Source organism: Perca fluviatilis, chromosome 8 (assembly GCF_010015445.1).
Source record: "Perca fluviatilis chromosome 8, GENO_Pfluv_1.0, whole genome shotgun sequence".
NCBI lineage: Eukaryota > Metazoa > Chordata > Actinopteri > Perciformes > Percidae > Perca > Perca fluviatilis.
This window is the reverse complement of record NC_053119.1, coordinates 39,055,082-39,069,446: the sequence shown is the minus strand read 5'-3', so window position 1 is coordinate 39,069,446 and position 14,365 is coordinate 39,055,082. Positions and strand designations below refer to the sequence as shown.

The 14,365-nt window shown below is 40.2% G+C and overlaps 1 protein-coding gene across 3 annotated transcripts in view; it reads left to right on the top strand.

Moving 5' to 3' along the window:
* The window catches only part of ntrk3a (neurotrophic tyrosine kinase, receptor, type 3a), a 143,140-nt gene extending 130,565 nt beyond the window's left edge, over positions 1 to 12,575 (top strand). For 2 of the 3 annotated variants that reach the window (XM_039809718.1, XM_039809716.1), the window contains 4 exons: positions 4,228 to 4,471; positions 9,607 to 9,615; positions 9,987 to 10,145; positions 12,389 to 12,575. In XM_039809718.1, the coding sequence (XP_039665652.1) occupies positions 4,228 to 4,471; positions 9,607 to 9,615; positions 9,987 to 10,145; positions 12,389 to 12,574 (598 nt within the window). In that variant the 3' untranslated portion in view covers position 12,575. The remainder of the gene's footprint in view (positions 1 to 4,227; positions 4,472 to 9,606; positions 9,616 to 9,986; positions 10,146 to 12,388) is intronic. The other variant, XM_039809717.1, reaches the window with a different exon arrangement.
* The last annotated feature ends 1,790 nt before the right edge of the window (positions 12,576 to 14,365 follow it).

Sequence of the window (14,365 nt, the reverse complement as noted above, 5' to 3'; positions counted from 1 at the left end):
TGCTGAGCAGGTAGAGTACAACGAGTTTATCTTTCTCACTGGAACCAGCTGCTGAGGGGAGCTGCACATTCAGCTGATATTTCTCACTACCAGAGACACCATTTACATTGTCACTTGATACTAAAAATATTGAGCTGCATCCATATTCTAAAGTCTTCCTGGGTACTACTGTAGGGGGGTGAGGTTCAGATCTCAACATCTGCAGTCAGTAAAGTTATAGATACCTACTACTAATAATAATAATAATAATAATAAAGCTTTATTGCAGGCCCAGGTCCATATAACACATAATACAGTATAAAAAAAATAAAAAAAGAGATACAAAAATACATAATAATTACATATTAACCTATAGGATATACAGGCTATTGCAACAATGCTGTCTTAACCTAGAAGTGTATCTATAACAGCTTTTCACAGGGCTGACTAAAGCTTCAATTATGTGGTTCTCTGACTTGTACAGGCGACACATGAAACTAAACATCAGTTGTCTTAAGAGTGCCTCACAGGTTGGCACTCTAGTGAACACAAACAAATGGCTGGCACTATGCCACCTAGGGACACGGAGCAGCAGCCTCATTGCATCATTGTATGCTACCTTAAGTCTCTGCATACTCTTTTTCTTATAGTTAGACCACAATTGAGCAGTGTATAGCGGTGTGATGTAGGTTCTAAACAGAGAACACTTCACAGAGTCAGAGCACATGGAAGACTTCCTTATAAGCATGTTAGCTTGAGAGTAAATTTTACAGCGCTGTCGGTAAAGGTCTTTCAAAGATTGAATTTATATCTTTCATCACCTGAAGTTGGCCCAGAAGCCAGAAATCTGTGTCACCATAAGGCATGTTGACAGCCTTTAGCTTCAACCTATAAATGAGCAGCAGCAGAGGATATAAATGTGTAATTATAAAAAAATTATTACACATTGAAATAGTATACTGCATTTGTTTTCTGTATTTCCACCTACAGTTTCTCTAGAAAAGAGTCATGGTCATCCAGTCTTGTTCCAGTTTCTTCTCCCTGACAGACAGAAAGGATACAGACAACAGCTCAAAGTGTCACTGTGCTGGGTTCATTGATCTTTGCTAATGAAACAAACAAGGAGAGGACACATGTTTGATCGGGGATGTGTACACCTCTGCAGCAGCGCCTCCAAAACAGAACCAGTTATTGTAGTCTCACTTTGCCAGACCCTCCTCCAAAGCGCGCTGAAGGAGAGTCTGGCTATGCCACATAGCATTTAAGGTTGGGAGGAAAACGTGCTCTGGTTTTCTTTAAACCAATCACAATCGTCTTGAGCAGAGCTAGGCACCGGAAAAAAAGCAAAATAGGCTTGGAAGGAAATTGTTTTGGTAGAACATGTGTATGTTTAGTCGTGCAACAGAAAACTCAGATATGACAGATAGTCTAGCTAGCTGTCTGGATTTAAAATGCCAACAAAAAGGAAGCCCAAGGCAACGGATATCCGGCCTAAATGAGTGAAATCCGGTGGATTTTCCGTGGCAACAGAGAAATCCCCGGCAGTGGAACGTCAAGGATATACTGTAGACTACAGTTATTGCAGACCAAGTGGCTTCTTAACCTTTTCAACAGCATCACAACCATGGAGCCAGGATTAGCACTCGTACATACAAATGGTGACACATGAAACAACAAACCAACATCAAAGCCTCCAGAACAGCTCCAGTTGTTATCCAGCTGTGAGGACCTCTGCTGGAGGAATGAACAGTAGTGATGTCTATATGAAGCTTCATGAACCCTCAGTTTCATGAAGTATCTTCTGAGCCCACTAGATCACTACTGGTTTAAAGGAAACGGCTCAAGGAACGACAACTCAGTGTGCTTTAAATTAGTTGAACAGAGAGTGCCATCTAGTGGCTCAGGAAGTAAAGAGAATGCTTCATGAAGCTTCATTTGAACATGACTAATGAACAGAATTCCTTCTAAACATATTCCCTCTTTTGGTGTTGAGATGATTGTGTTGAAGAGCGCTCCAGAATCTAACAGTGTTCTGTGACCTGTACGAAGCGTGTCCATTCAGAACATTTCTGCAGGTATTCATTTCTCTCCAACCTGTAGCCCTGTGAGAAGCAGATTACCATAAGAAGTAACATTGGAGTGGATTTCAACACCAATTTGTTGTTTGAGTTGAAAATGTCAATTTTTTGTCCATTATGTTGACGTCAATGCTGTCTTCTGAGCCCAACCTGCTGCTGGAGAATCGTATAGTCTCATCATCTTTTGTGTTTGGTAAACCTTTGGAATGCCTTTTGATTAAATACGGCTGAGGAATTCAATCTGTTTGGATGAAGAGATGCAGTGCTGTTTAATGAAATGAGGTGTTTCCATCTGCTCTGTTTATTTCACCAGCAGGAGCTGCCTACAGTCAGCCTGCTGATCAACGCTTTGATTGATTATTAGATGGCCTTTTTATTTATTTATCTTAATTGAGATTATACATATACTTTATAGGTAATTAACAGATTTAAATGCCGCCGTACACTTTTTTGTTTACAACACCCAAAGTATGATGGGAGTAGTGGCGATAAAACAATAAAATATTTTCATCCCGATTGGAAATAATGATTTTAAACAATAGGAGTGACAAAATCTGTACATCAGCACTTTCTCTTTTTTTTCTCCTACAAAAAAGTAGGATAATAAATATTTTTATTTATTTATTATTTGCAACAGTATACGTTTTGAAAGACTACAAGCTTCCCTGATGTATGGTGTATGTTTATGAGCGTAATGAGAAATAGTTTCATACATAACGTACAGTGTCTGCATAATGATAATCATTGTTTTTTGAATATCTGGAAACTAAAGCATGATGTTTAATGGTTATGTTCAGTCAGCTCAAAGCTTTTGCTGTTAAATATTGAAAAAGTGGCCAGTGACAGGAGTAAGGACGTGTTTACTTTTTCAATATTTAACCAAAGCTAAAAGCTGTCACTAACCTGCAGCTAAGTGCTGTGGAGCCTAAACTTCAGTCATGGGACGCAGGAAGAACACCTAGCGTGATCTCTGTGAGGTGAACATATCCTCCAAAATGTATTAGGCAATTTGTATATTAACCTAATTTCTTGGAGACAGGGTTGATCTATTCATTAAGAGATGGTTGTGGTGTGTTAAAAAAAACACATACACAGGAAAAAACTAAAACATTTAAAATGGAAAACATTTAAAATAGAAAACATTTTTGCACACCCTGTCCTGAAAATATAACCATATGACATGTAGTGACATAAGCCTGTAATTAAAGAGAGTTTAATGTGTTGGTTGATACGTGAACAGCTGGGCATCTATCCCGACATGTGCTATAATACTGAAAGAGCAGTGCAACGTTATTGAAATCATGCCTTTAATTGCAGAGTAATATATAATGGATTACTCTCTGTAATCAAGTGTCCCACTAGTGAATGCTTCGGGTTGAAATAATGCTTTCGGAGCCGTTCCCAAATATAAAGAATGCATGAATGAGCATACAGCCACTTCACAACACATGAGCTGGAACTTTGGGATTCACTACATGAGAGTTTGTTTTTTTTTCTCGCTGAGTACAACTCTGCAGCCTACCTGCTCAGCCACTGCCAGCTGCTCTGGATCACAGACAAGCTAAATGCCTAAATGCCTAAATTGTAAATTGCTGTTGCTAAGCTAATGAGCTGCATTATGTCTGCTGTGATTAGATGTTATTTGCTCCCAGGATGCTTTGCCCTGCAGAATAGAACATTGGTACTTAGTCGGACGTCAGGAAGTGGACTCTACCAGTTTAATGTGTGTGTGTGTGTGTGTGTGTATGTATGTGTATGGGACTGCAGTGTTTCAGTGAGTCTCTGTGCCTTAGATGCTAATTTCAGCTCAGTAATTGTGTGTTCCATTAAAGTGCTGGCATGAATTCTTACAGGACATACTGCTAATTTAGCCAGAACCAGTTACCCTCCAAACCACCATGCTCTAACAGACACACGCACGCGCGCAGACACACACACACACAAACACACACACGCACACGCACACGCACACACACATACACACACACCATAAACCATAAAGGTTTTTAAATGATAACATGTGTCAAGGGTCTTCAGGTTCATTTTCATATTATACTAAAATGCACGCTGCTCAAAGGAAGGAAATCTAATCAGTTGTATGTTTTTGAAAATGGTCAGCAGTCAGGTGTATTATACATAATTTATTAATTCTATTCTTCGGTCTCCTCAGAGCCCACGGGCCGGACGCCATGATCCTGGTGGACGGACAGCCTCTGCAGACCAATGGGGAGCTGGGTCTTTCCCAGATGTTTCACATAGCCAGTCAGATTGCAGCTGGCATGATCTACTTGGCGTCTCAACACTTTGTGCACCGCGATCTGGCAACCAGGAACTGCCTGGTGGGGAATGGCCTTCTGGTGAAAATAGGAGACTTTGGCATGTCCAGAGACATCTACAGCACAGATTATTACAGGGTAAGAATATGCCTGTTTGTTTCATAACACACCTTTTTTTTCTCCAAAATGAAAAATGAGCATCATCTCATGTACACAGGGATCCAGATATATTGACATCTGGCTGATGGTGTGTGTGTCTATAAACATATAACGTATGGCCCATGATTGTAATGGATGATGAGGGGCTAAGAACCACCTGACAAGGCAAACCTTCTGATCATCATTACAGTCATGGAAAAAACACTGTGTGGCGTATTATTACATAACAGATGTGATAAATAAAAAAGGCAGAGCTGAGCACATTCTACCACAAGGATGCACAAGTTTGATTTGAATGAGTCTGGAACAAAAATCCTCAGGATGAGCCCCACTACTGATCAAGCTGTTTAAGTAGAACAGGCTCAGAAACACTGGAGCCTCTGAGGGCTGCTCCAAGACTTCAGATTTTAGGGCTAAACTTGACATTCCATTGTTTTCCAAAGGTGAAATTTATTGTTTGAGCAGCTGATAACAGTGCTGTGGGGGTGACACACCAGAGGGCTGTACCAGTAAGCCAGTTCTTCATCAGGCTCTGTGCACGTTCCCATAAAACGACAAAATACGGCGTATACGGGTGAGATGCCACTACAGCAATGCTGGTTTGTTTGACTTGGGTCAGTCTGTAGGGCTGATCAAATGGTTAAAGAGACAAATGAACGGTTCATTATGTTTTACTGTACTGAATCATGTGGTTTAAAAATAATTTGGAAATATATTGGTTCATGTTCATGACCAAAATAATGTTAACAAAGCAGCATGACTTCATATGATGCTTCCTTGGTTATCCAGTATGGTAGTATGTGCCCCTTTGGTTAGATGTGGAGCATTACAAGTCATCACCAATGCAGACTCGCCTTTGAAGGTTTTCATTGTCTGCTTCCGCACCACACTAACTGGTTTTGTTCTTAAAATGTACGGGTGTACAATAGCTGTAGGAGAGGACACTGCTACCTGCACTGGCCGTCACATTACGAGTCACTGTATAGCTTCTCTAAATAATTTTGCCTGCAGCTGTCTTTCTTTAAGGATTTGTAATGTAGTAATGAGCCGTGGACCCTAGACGAAGTGTTGGAAATGATCATGTGGGTCCCAGATGCTGCCCACTGTACGTTTGCTGCCTACATAGAAGAGGTCTGTCTTCATTGATGATGGCAACAGCGGCTTATAGGGATTGTCAGGAGACTCTCTCAGCACTGTAATTGGCATGGTGGGAAATCATTTGTATTTGGCAGTAAATGCCAATGACTCCATTGAGTCCCATCCTCTTAAGTAGCTTCTGTGGACTGTTTTCTTTTGAATGGCTGCTCCCAGCAGGGTTGCTGGTAGACAGCAGCTGACTCTCTTTTCATTTTAACCTTCATCAGCGGTGAGCTGGTTTATGTTGCTCATGTGCACTCTCCTCCACCCTTATCCAGTTGTTTGGATTTAATTTTTTGTATATATTTACTGTGACACTGTCAGCTTGGAGTCTAGAAATAACAAATGAAAATATATATGTATCGGCTTTAAGCTTTGGGAAACATCTTGGATTGGGTTCCAAATACTACTTTGTTAATGGTTACAATAATAATGACACCGTTGAGATTATGGTACGATTATGGTAACTGCACCAACACTGACTGTCAGTTGGAACCAGAAACAAACAGCGGCGTTGTTGACTTTGAATCCTTGGGAAATGTAGCCTACATAATTCATGTTTTTGTCAGTATTTCTCAATTTAGTTCAGCAAAAAAACTTCCTCTGTAGACTGTGCACAGGCACATATATCGTCTGACAGGACATTAACATGCATCGTCTGTCTCCAGTTCAGGCTCAGACAGCCACAGTGACTGAGGAGATCATTTTCCTACAGTGATTCTCCTCCCTGTGCTCACTGTTTGCCTGCAGTCAAACAGAACTCTGTCTGCTGCTCAGACGGAGCAGATTGCAGTTCAGCCATACGTTTGAATTATCCAAGTCATCCAGGACTTCAGGGTCAGACAGAGTGCACACCTCTGCCCTGCATGCTGATAACGCTTCCCATTCAGGGTTCCCTGACTTTATAATGTAAGAAAACTAAAGCTGCAGACTGTCTACGTACCTTAAGACTTAAACTTTTACAAACTCCAAGACTATAATACAATACCAAGACTCTGCTTACTAATCATAACTTCACGTTTCTTGTTTTGTCTGACCAACAGTCCAAAGGCCCAAAGATATTCAGTGTACAGTGATATATATATAACTTTTTTCACCAGAGAAGGATTAACATTTATTAAATTAAATGGCTTAAATTAGTAACCAATAACTTGGCTAAACAGTAAAAGTTTGTTATAAAACATGTAGCTCAAATCAAGCAGTCTGATTGGTTCATAGCCATGATTTAATAACCACACACTTGATGATCCATCATATCCTCACAGCTCAGAGGACTGAGCATGGGTGTGCAGCGGACAAGCTGTGAGTATGACATTGCGTTGAATCAGAAGGGCTCCAACAGATAGCAGCAACGCTGAAAATTAACCCTGTTCCGAAGCTGTGAGCTGAGTGCTGAGTAAGGAAGGGGCTCTGGATTAGCCTCAGGCCAGATCGTAGCCCAAGGCTAGAAGAAACCCTGGACTTCAAACATGAAGCCTGAGAATAATTGTGATGTATGCAGAGCGTTTGAAATCTGCTGTATCATAATCATCTTCCAGAAAGACAGGTAGAGGTCTGGCATTAAAATCAGCTCACTAGCATCCTGATATTCTCTGAGAATGTTTCCTTTAGGCTACTAAGGCTAATTTACCAACCCACTTTTCCACCTGCAATTACACTAACATGCATCACAGGTTAAAGATGTAATTATCCAAAATGAGGCGTTCAGAGTCACATTAAAATGTACGTGCAAAAAGTCTTTAGGTTGCACATTATGACTGGAAGTGGTAATCGGCTGGAAATACTTACTGTAGATCCAACCAGGAGCAGCTGGTCATTAGCACTCCTCAGTAAGATGAACTGTTCACTATGACTTCCAAAAGCCACACATAATGAAAATCGGGCACCTGTTTTGGCAAGTGCAAAGAAAATGTGAATTTTTTTTAGCTTTAATGTTGTTAAAACTATCTGGGATAGACTCCTTCCCATTCTGTCGGACAGTGTCATGTATTGTGTATCAGCCTGTTCCAGCTCTCCATTGAAGCTACAGTATATGATGTTTGCAGTTAGTGGCTGTTTATGATAGCTTCACCATCCCATCAAATGGAAATATGGATAACTAATATGTCATGTGCATCAGTTTATGCATATTTTCAACATTCAGCTCGAAACATTTGGTATCGTTGGAAAACATTGGGATCTACATTAGAATGGAAAGCTCATTTCTGTGGTCCCATTCAGACCTGGTGTTAACATCCGTGCTGAGTGATCTGATCACAAGTGGACATCTCTAAGTACAGGTCTGAACGCACCCAGGACGCACTGAGACTCCTGCCTATCTGTAGGCTCAGTATGAATCAATCCAGCCCAACATATGGCTTCCACCGTGGGATTCGTAGTATGTAGACCAGTCTGCCATCCCAAACTAACAGACAAAACCCGATATCTCAGAAACAAACTTGAATTGATGCATACTGGTGGTCAGAAGATAAACCTATAGGATAATTTATGTGGGAGAGTCCTATGATGCTTTGTGAAGTAACGTTGGCGAGATTGTTTCATTGGAATAACAGAACCAGCCATCCCTTCAACCAGCACCTGCTGGACAGAGACAGATGCTGGGTACTAAGTCATATTATAGTTTAAATATGGTGTTTTGGAACATAGTGAGCGTATGGATCGTCAGCAAGAAGACATTTATATTCATACTTTCTCACGAGAAAGCTTGTCATTATTGAAATGCGTTGGTGTGGATCCAATGTCCATTGCAGAGTACAAAGCTTTCTTTAGCCTTTCAAGTTCATGGGGGTGGGTTTATATTCATCACAACAACTTGAATATGAAATTGTAATACAGCTAAATTATTTCCAGACAGTGCATGGTGATGTCATGTAGTAAGGCTGCTATTATTCTGTCATAAAGTAGATTTTTGTTTGATAATACTAAAACACTGCAGAATCTTTATATTAGGAGTGAACAATCCTCAGTTGTGAAGGAATTGGATTAGATGAAGGCACAGCTTTACTCTCATCTTTTCATTCCTGGAACAATTTAAAAGTATTTAAGCTAGTGAATGCTAATGATCAGAGAGAAAAGGCTAGGACAGGTTACACATACAGTAGTAATGAGCACTAATAAGAGAATAAATTAAAGTTGTATTAGTGCTTATTGAATATTGAAGAAATGACTAATTCATGATGGAGAAATGGGTAAAGGATGGCAGGACAGGAGGAAGAGGTGATGGGGGAAGGAGGATTGGTGAGCAGCACACTGGAGGTCATTCATTATGGGAGTCTTGATTAGGACGCACATATGAATATTAAATTAGTCAAGCTGCTTTATGATTTCACAGCAGTCGGAATGCAGCGAGAGCAGATGAATGTGTGTGTGATCTGCACGCTGTCATGTACGTCGTCTCATATCCTCACAGTTAGTCCTGTGTGATCAGAGGAAAGATCCATTGGAAATGACCGGCCTGCTGTGTGTTATAACTAAGATCATTATTGAGTATACAGCTTTATATTACAAACTCATAAGGAAATGTCTCAGGGTGCATGTGCTCATGACAGTGCTTTTGAAACTTCACTGGTAATTCTTTAATTATATACAGTTTAAAAGAATGTTAGATGTTAGCTCGGTGGAGGTACAGGAGCCCAGCCCCTGGCCGTTCACTAAAACTCTGGTAGAATTATGAATATGCACTCAGGATGCAAATCCTAGTGTCCATGTCCTGCACGTTGCATGCACAGCATCCACCCCAATCACCTACCCATGCATGTGGCATCACACTACTTTCAGTTGTTCCTATATACTTTAATGAACAGGGTCATTTTATCTTTTGGGTCAATAGAGTAAAAGCTGTGTACCAGAGTCAAAATGATTTTTGTAATCCTGTGATTGTCAAAATTCAATCATTACTACTATTTTGTAAGTTTGATTAATGTCTGTGTCCCTTAATATTTGTGGCGTTTCAATGCTGGCTATATCATCCCCCAAAGGCATCACGTGTAAGATATTCATCACACACATTTTCATGTTCCTGTGTATGTGTGTGTGTGTGTGTGTGTGTGTGTGTGTGTGTGTGTGTGTGTGTGTGTGTGTGGTTGCGTGTGCGTGCGTCGTGCGCGCATGTGTACAGTTAAAAACGTGTGTTCCTTTGTGTGTCTTTGCTGCTATATATGTATATACCTGCTTGTAAGTTGTGCCCCACCTAATGTGCCGAAGCTATTCAACCATCCACACAGCACTACCAGATGTAATGCAGTACAAGCTAAAGCTGGAAGACTTTGACAGACTGTGTGTGTGTGTGTGTGTGTGTGTGTGTGTGTGTGTGTGTGTGTGTGTGTGTGTGTGTGTGTGTGTGTGTGTGTGTGTTCAGGTGGGAGGGCACACCATGCTCCCTATTCGCTGGATGCCTCCAGAGAGCATCATGTACAGGAAGTTCACCACAGAGAGTGACGTGTGGAGCTTCGGAGTCATCCTGTGGGAGATCTTCACCTACGGCAAGCAGCCGTGGTTCCAGCTCGCCAATAATGAGGTACACCATCACTTACTCATGTATAAATGTATGGTTTACATCTGTATCAAATCATTTATGACTTTTATAACCTACCAATAGGAACTACATTAAAGGAAAAATGTTTAAAATATTTAAAATATATTAAAATGTGGGTACTATTGTTAGAGGGTCGGCCATCGTTACGATGATTTAGGATTGCATTTACCTGTGTGATGTTGTGACTCGAGTCGTCAGCTAATAGTTTTGGCAAATTGGAGCATTTAATCATGAACAGGACTTTTCTTTATATGAATTCACACAAATACAACATAATTCTGATACTTCAATCTAAATATTTTAAAATTTGACAGTTTAAAGGCAGTTGTCCAAGAGTGGGAGGAAAAACTTCCTTTTAATAGGCAGAAACCTCAGCAGACCCTGGCTCTTGGGGAGCGGTCATCTGCCTTGACTGATTGGGGGGGGATATACAGAAATACAGAAATGTATTTATTACCATGCAAAATAAAAATACAATTGGCATTCACATTTAATCTGAAGAATAAGTTTTTTGGTCTGTTAGAGGAAATATGCTCTGACACTGGCAGCTTGCTCGTCCTCCATCACTGAGCTGAATTTGGTGACGTCCGTGTGTTTAGTCAACCTGTTCTCACTCCCGCTTGGTCAGTGGCTCTCAGAGTACACCTCAGAGACACATACTGACCCAAAGTCTGCCACGTGGGACTGCGTGGTTATTGGTCAAATTTGCGGAAAAGTTGCGGTGATTGGTCAAAATTGCGAGTTGCACCAAATTCATGGTGATCGGTTGAATAGCAATTTGCGTCAATTATTGTGATCGCGACAGCGCGAAATCCTGGAGGGACTGTTTAATATTCAGCTTAACTGCAGAACTGCACTTTGGAAAGGTGTGATTTGTCTGGCATACCCTATTTTAACCCAAGAAAGTGAAGAAATGCTTTTATAAGACAGGACACGCATGATCTATTTTTCAAAAGCAGACAGGGTGATTCTTCCTGCTGATTCTTTCCCATGCAAACCAGTTTGACTTACCATCATCATACAAAAGGTCCGAATACTAGAATATTTCACTTAAGAAAAAGTCCAATTCCTTGTGTAAAAATGTACTTGGTTAAAAGTATGTGCGTAAGTGCCACACCAGAGTAATAACATAACCACCATTCTGCTGCACTAACTTCTCTATATAACATAAATACTCTTTTCATTTACTAATTGTTTCTACTTTGCCTTTGGATCACTGTTAACTACTGTCAATAAAAATGAATGCACTTCCTGCAGATGTTTCAGGTAAGCGAGGGATTGTGCACTTTGAGCCACTAGAAGGTTTTTAATGTGATACATCCAGGCCAGAGTTATTGAGCTCCATTGACAGTAGCTTCACAGTGAACAAGAAATAAGCAACAGAAAAAAGAATTTGTGATTGCTATTCAAGATTGAACGTGCAATATGTGAATAGTACTGATGGTGCTGTGGAAATGAATATTATACTGAATTCACCAACAAACAGCATCTACAGCAAGTCAAAGCAGATCAGAAAACATGAGCCATTACTCAAACATGGTGCGTGAGCAACACGCCCGATGTGGAAAGAGGAAATGAAGCTCTTGCCCAACGTGCTGAGCATAACGAAAATATAATAGACCGTCTATGACAGCAGGGAGCAACAGATATGACTGAGCGAGTCTCAGAGAATAATACTGTCTTCAAGATCCAAACAAGAATACAGTGAATTTACTGCACTCACTGTGGATTTCATAACTGCCATTTAACTGTACTGTCATTGAGATAATATAATTATTAATAAATATAATGGATGAATTTAATTGCAAAAGCAACCACAGTGTCTGTTTAATGCTTTACAACAATAGTGGATTGGGACATTGATTTTAGAAAACTGAATATCTTTGTTAATCCCATAATTACTTTTTGATTTTGGGTAAGTATGAACATAATAGTCATACACTGCAATACAATTTATTGGGAAGTGTAACCAACATTAAAGGAATGGTGACAAACTAACTACATGTATAATCACATTTAAATAATGCATCACAAGTCCAACAAAAGCAATGTTGTATGATGCACCTGCATCCATTGTGTTCATGTCAGCCTAGATGTTAGTGTTTTAGGCTATGCTACAGTCCAGTTTCAATGTGTTTAAATGTGTATAATTGCATAACCAACACTTTCTGTGAACAAGGGGATATGTTATGTCTTTTTTATCCGTGTGTCTCTCTGTCTTCCAGGTGATAGAGTGCATTACTCAGGGCAGGGTACTGGAGCGGCCCAGGCTCTGTCCAAAGGAAATCTACGATATGATGCTGGGCTGCTGGCAGAGGGAGCCACAACAGCGCCTCAACATTAAAGACATTCAGAAGATGATGTTTACTTTGATGAAAGCTACACCGGTCTATCTGGACATTCTGGGATAGAAATGGATGGGGGGGTGGGGGGGGAGGATTGGATGTATTTTAGGTCGGACTAGATTTTCACTGGAATATACATACACAGTACACTGGATTGAAAAAAGTGCTTTGTAACAAAAGTGGGCCCTCCCCCAAAAAAAAATTGGGAAAGAAAAAAAAAAAAAAAGAAAAATATGATTACGGAATGGACTTTGTAATGCAGACATATAAGTATTGGAAACGTGGAGTAATGTGTGTTTAACTGGATTAGAATGAACTGGCACACATTGCATTGCATAACATTAAAGTCAAAGGGAATGTCTTGGGTCTGGGCTTGCTGGAATGAACCGGATTAACTTGATTGTACTGGTCTGGTATGGTTTGGTTTAATTATCCTAATGTAGGTACCTTCATGTCCTAGCCTATGTCCTCATTTCACTCATTTTGAATCAGTGCAGCTTGGGTTCTTGAGCTTGAGGAAGCCTGACCCGGCTTGGTAGAATCTGGCTCTGCTTGGCTATATTTTTAATATCCTATCCCTAATGATATTGACCACACCCTGACTTGTTTTTATCTGTGTCCATTGGAAAGTCAAGCATGGGTTGGTTTGGCTCAATTTAGCTTGGTTTTACAAACCCTGCATTAGAGCCATCTTTCATCTTTATTAGTAGGCCTTATTTAGCTTGTACTTTTGCCTGGTCCTCACACAGTAAACCATCCTCCACTGTGTAACGTAGAAGTTTAGAAAGAGGACCTGTACACAGTAATCTAAAGATATCTCATGCTTTTTTTTAAATATTTGGATGCTTGTGTGTTCCAAGATATCTTACCCAGGCTTTATTATTTGCCTATAATTGTACATGCCTTGGGCTTGCCATTATTGCTTGGCCAAAATGGACTCAATGCCCTTCATGTAGAACTTGAAAATGGAAGATCTTCATCACTTCACCGTTTTGAAGTACTAAACATGTCTGTTAAGTAAATCTTTTAGGGTCAAAAATCTATTTAATGACCTACTTTTGGGGTGGGAGCTGTCTGCTTCTGATGACATTTGTTATTCCAAAATGATTATCATAATCTTTGATGGGTGGTTCATTCATAGAACCATGGATAGATGAACTGAAGTGTTGCATCTTTTCATTTTGGTATTTTTGTTGACATGACTACTCCTGAAACCAGCAGCCTCCCTTTGGCTGCCACAAGAATTAACCTGATACAAATGTCAAAGAAAGACTAACATGCTAACAAAGTAAACCACCACATTCTAGACAGCAGCCAGTAAAAGAAGGACCAGGCAGGTGTGGCTTAACGTTAAGGTGATGCACTGTTCACATGACCATATGTAAGACATATTTCATTTTTCATCACTGTTCATTGAAACGTGCATCAATGAGAAAGGACAACGTGCATAAATCACACACATCATGTGCAGCAGCCACTGTGTCAGCACGCTCCAATGTTTCCATCTGCAAAGCCTTCTGGTCCGGGACTCATGCTACCGAACTGAGTTGCTACCAGACCTTCCAATCCTGAGCCTGGAGGTGTGGCCTGAGTGACTGTCTGTCGCCATAGAGATGGACCTAAGTGCCTCCTACTTCTTTCTAAACACTGGGAACTAAAAAAAAAATAGTCTTTCAAAATAAGAGCACTTTTACATTTTGTTTACCTGCTTATAAAATGTACAATAGCTGTAAACCTTCCTTGTTTTTCTTATAAACTTTCAGCACTCAATGTATTGCAGAAAAAAATACTCAAAAACAGAAATAAAATGATGAAAATGATACAGAAAAAATTAACCCCTGGGGTTAAAAGCAAAAA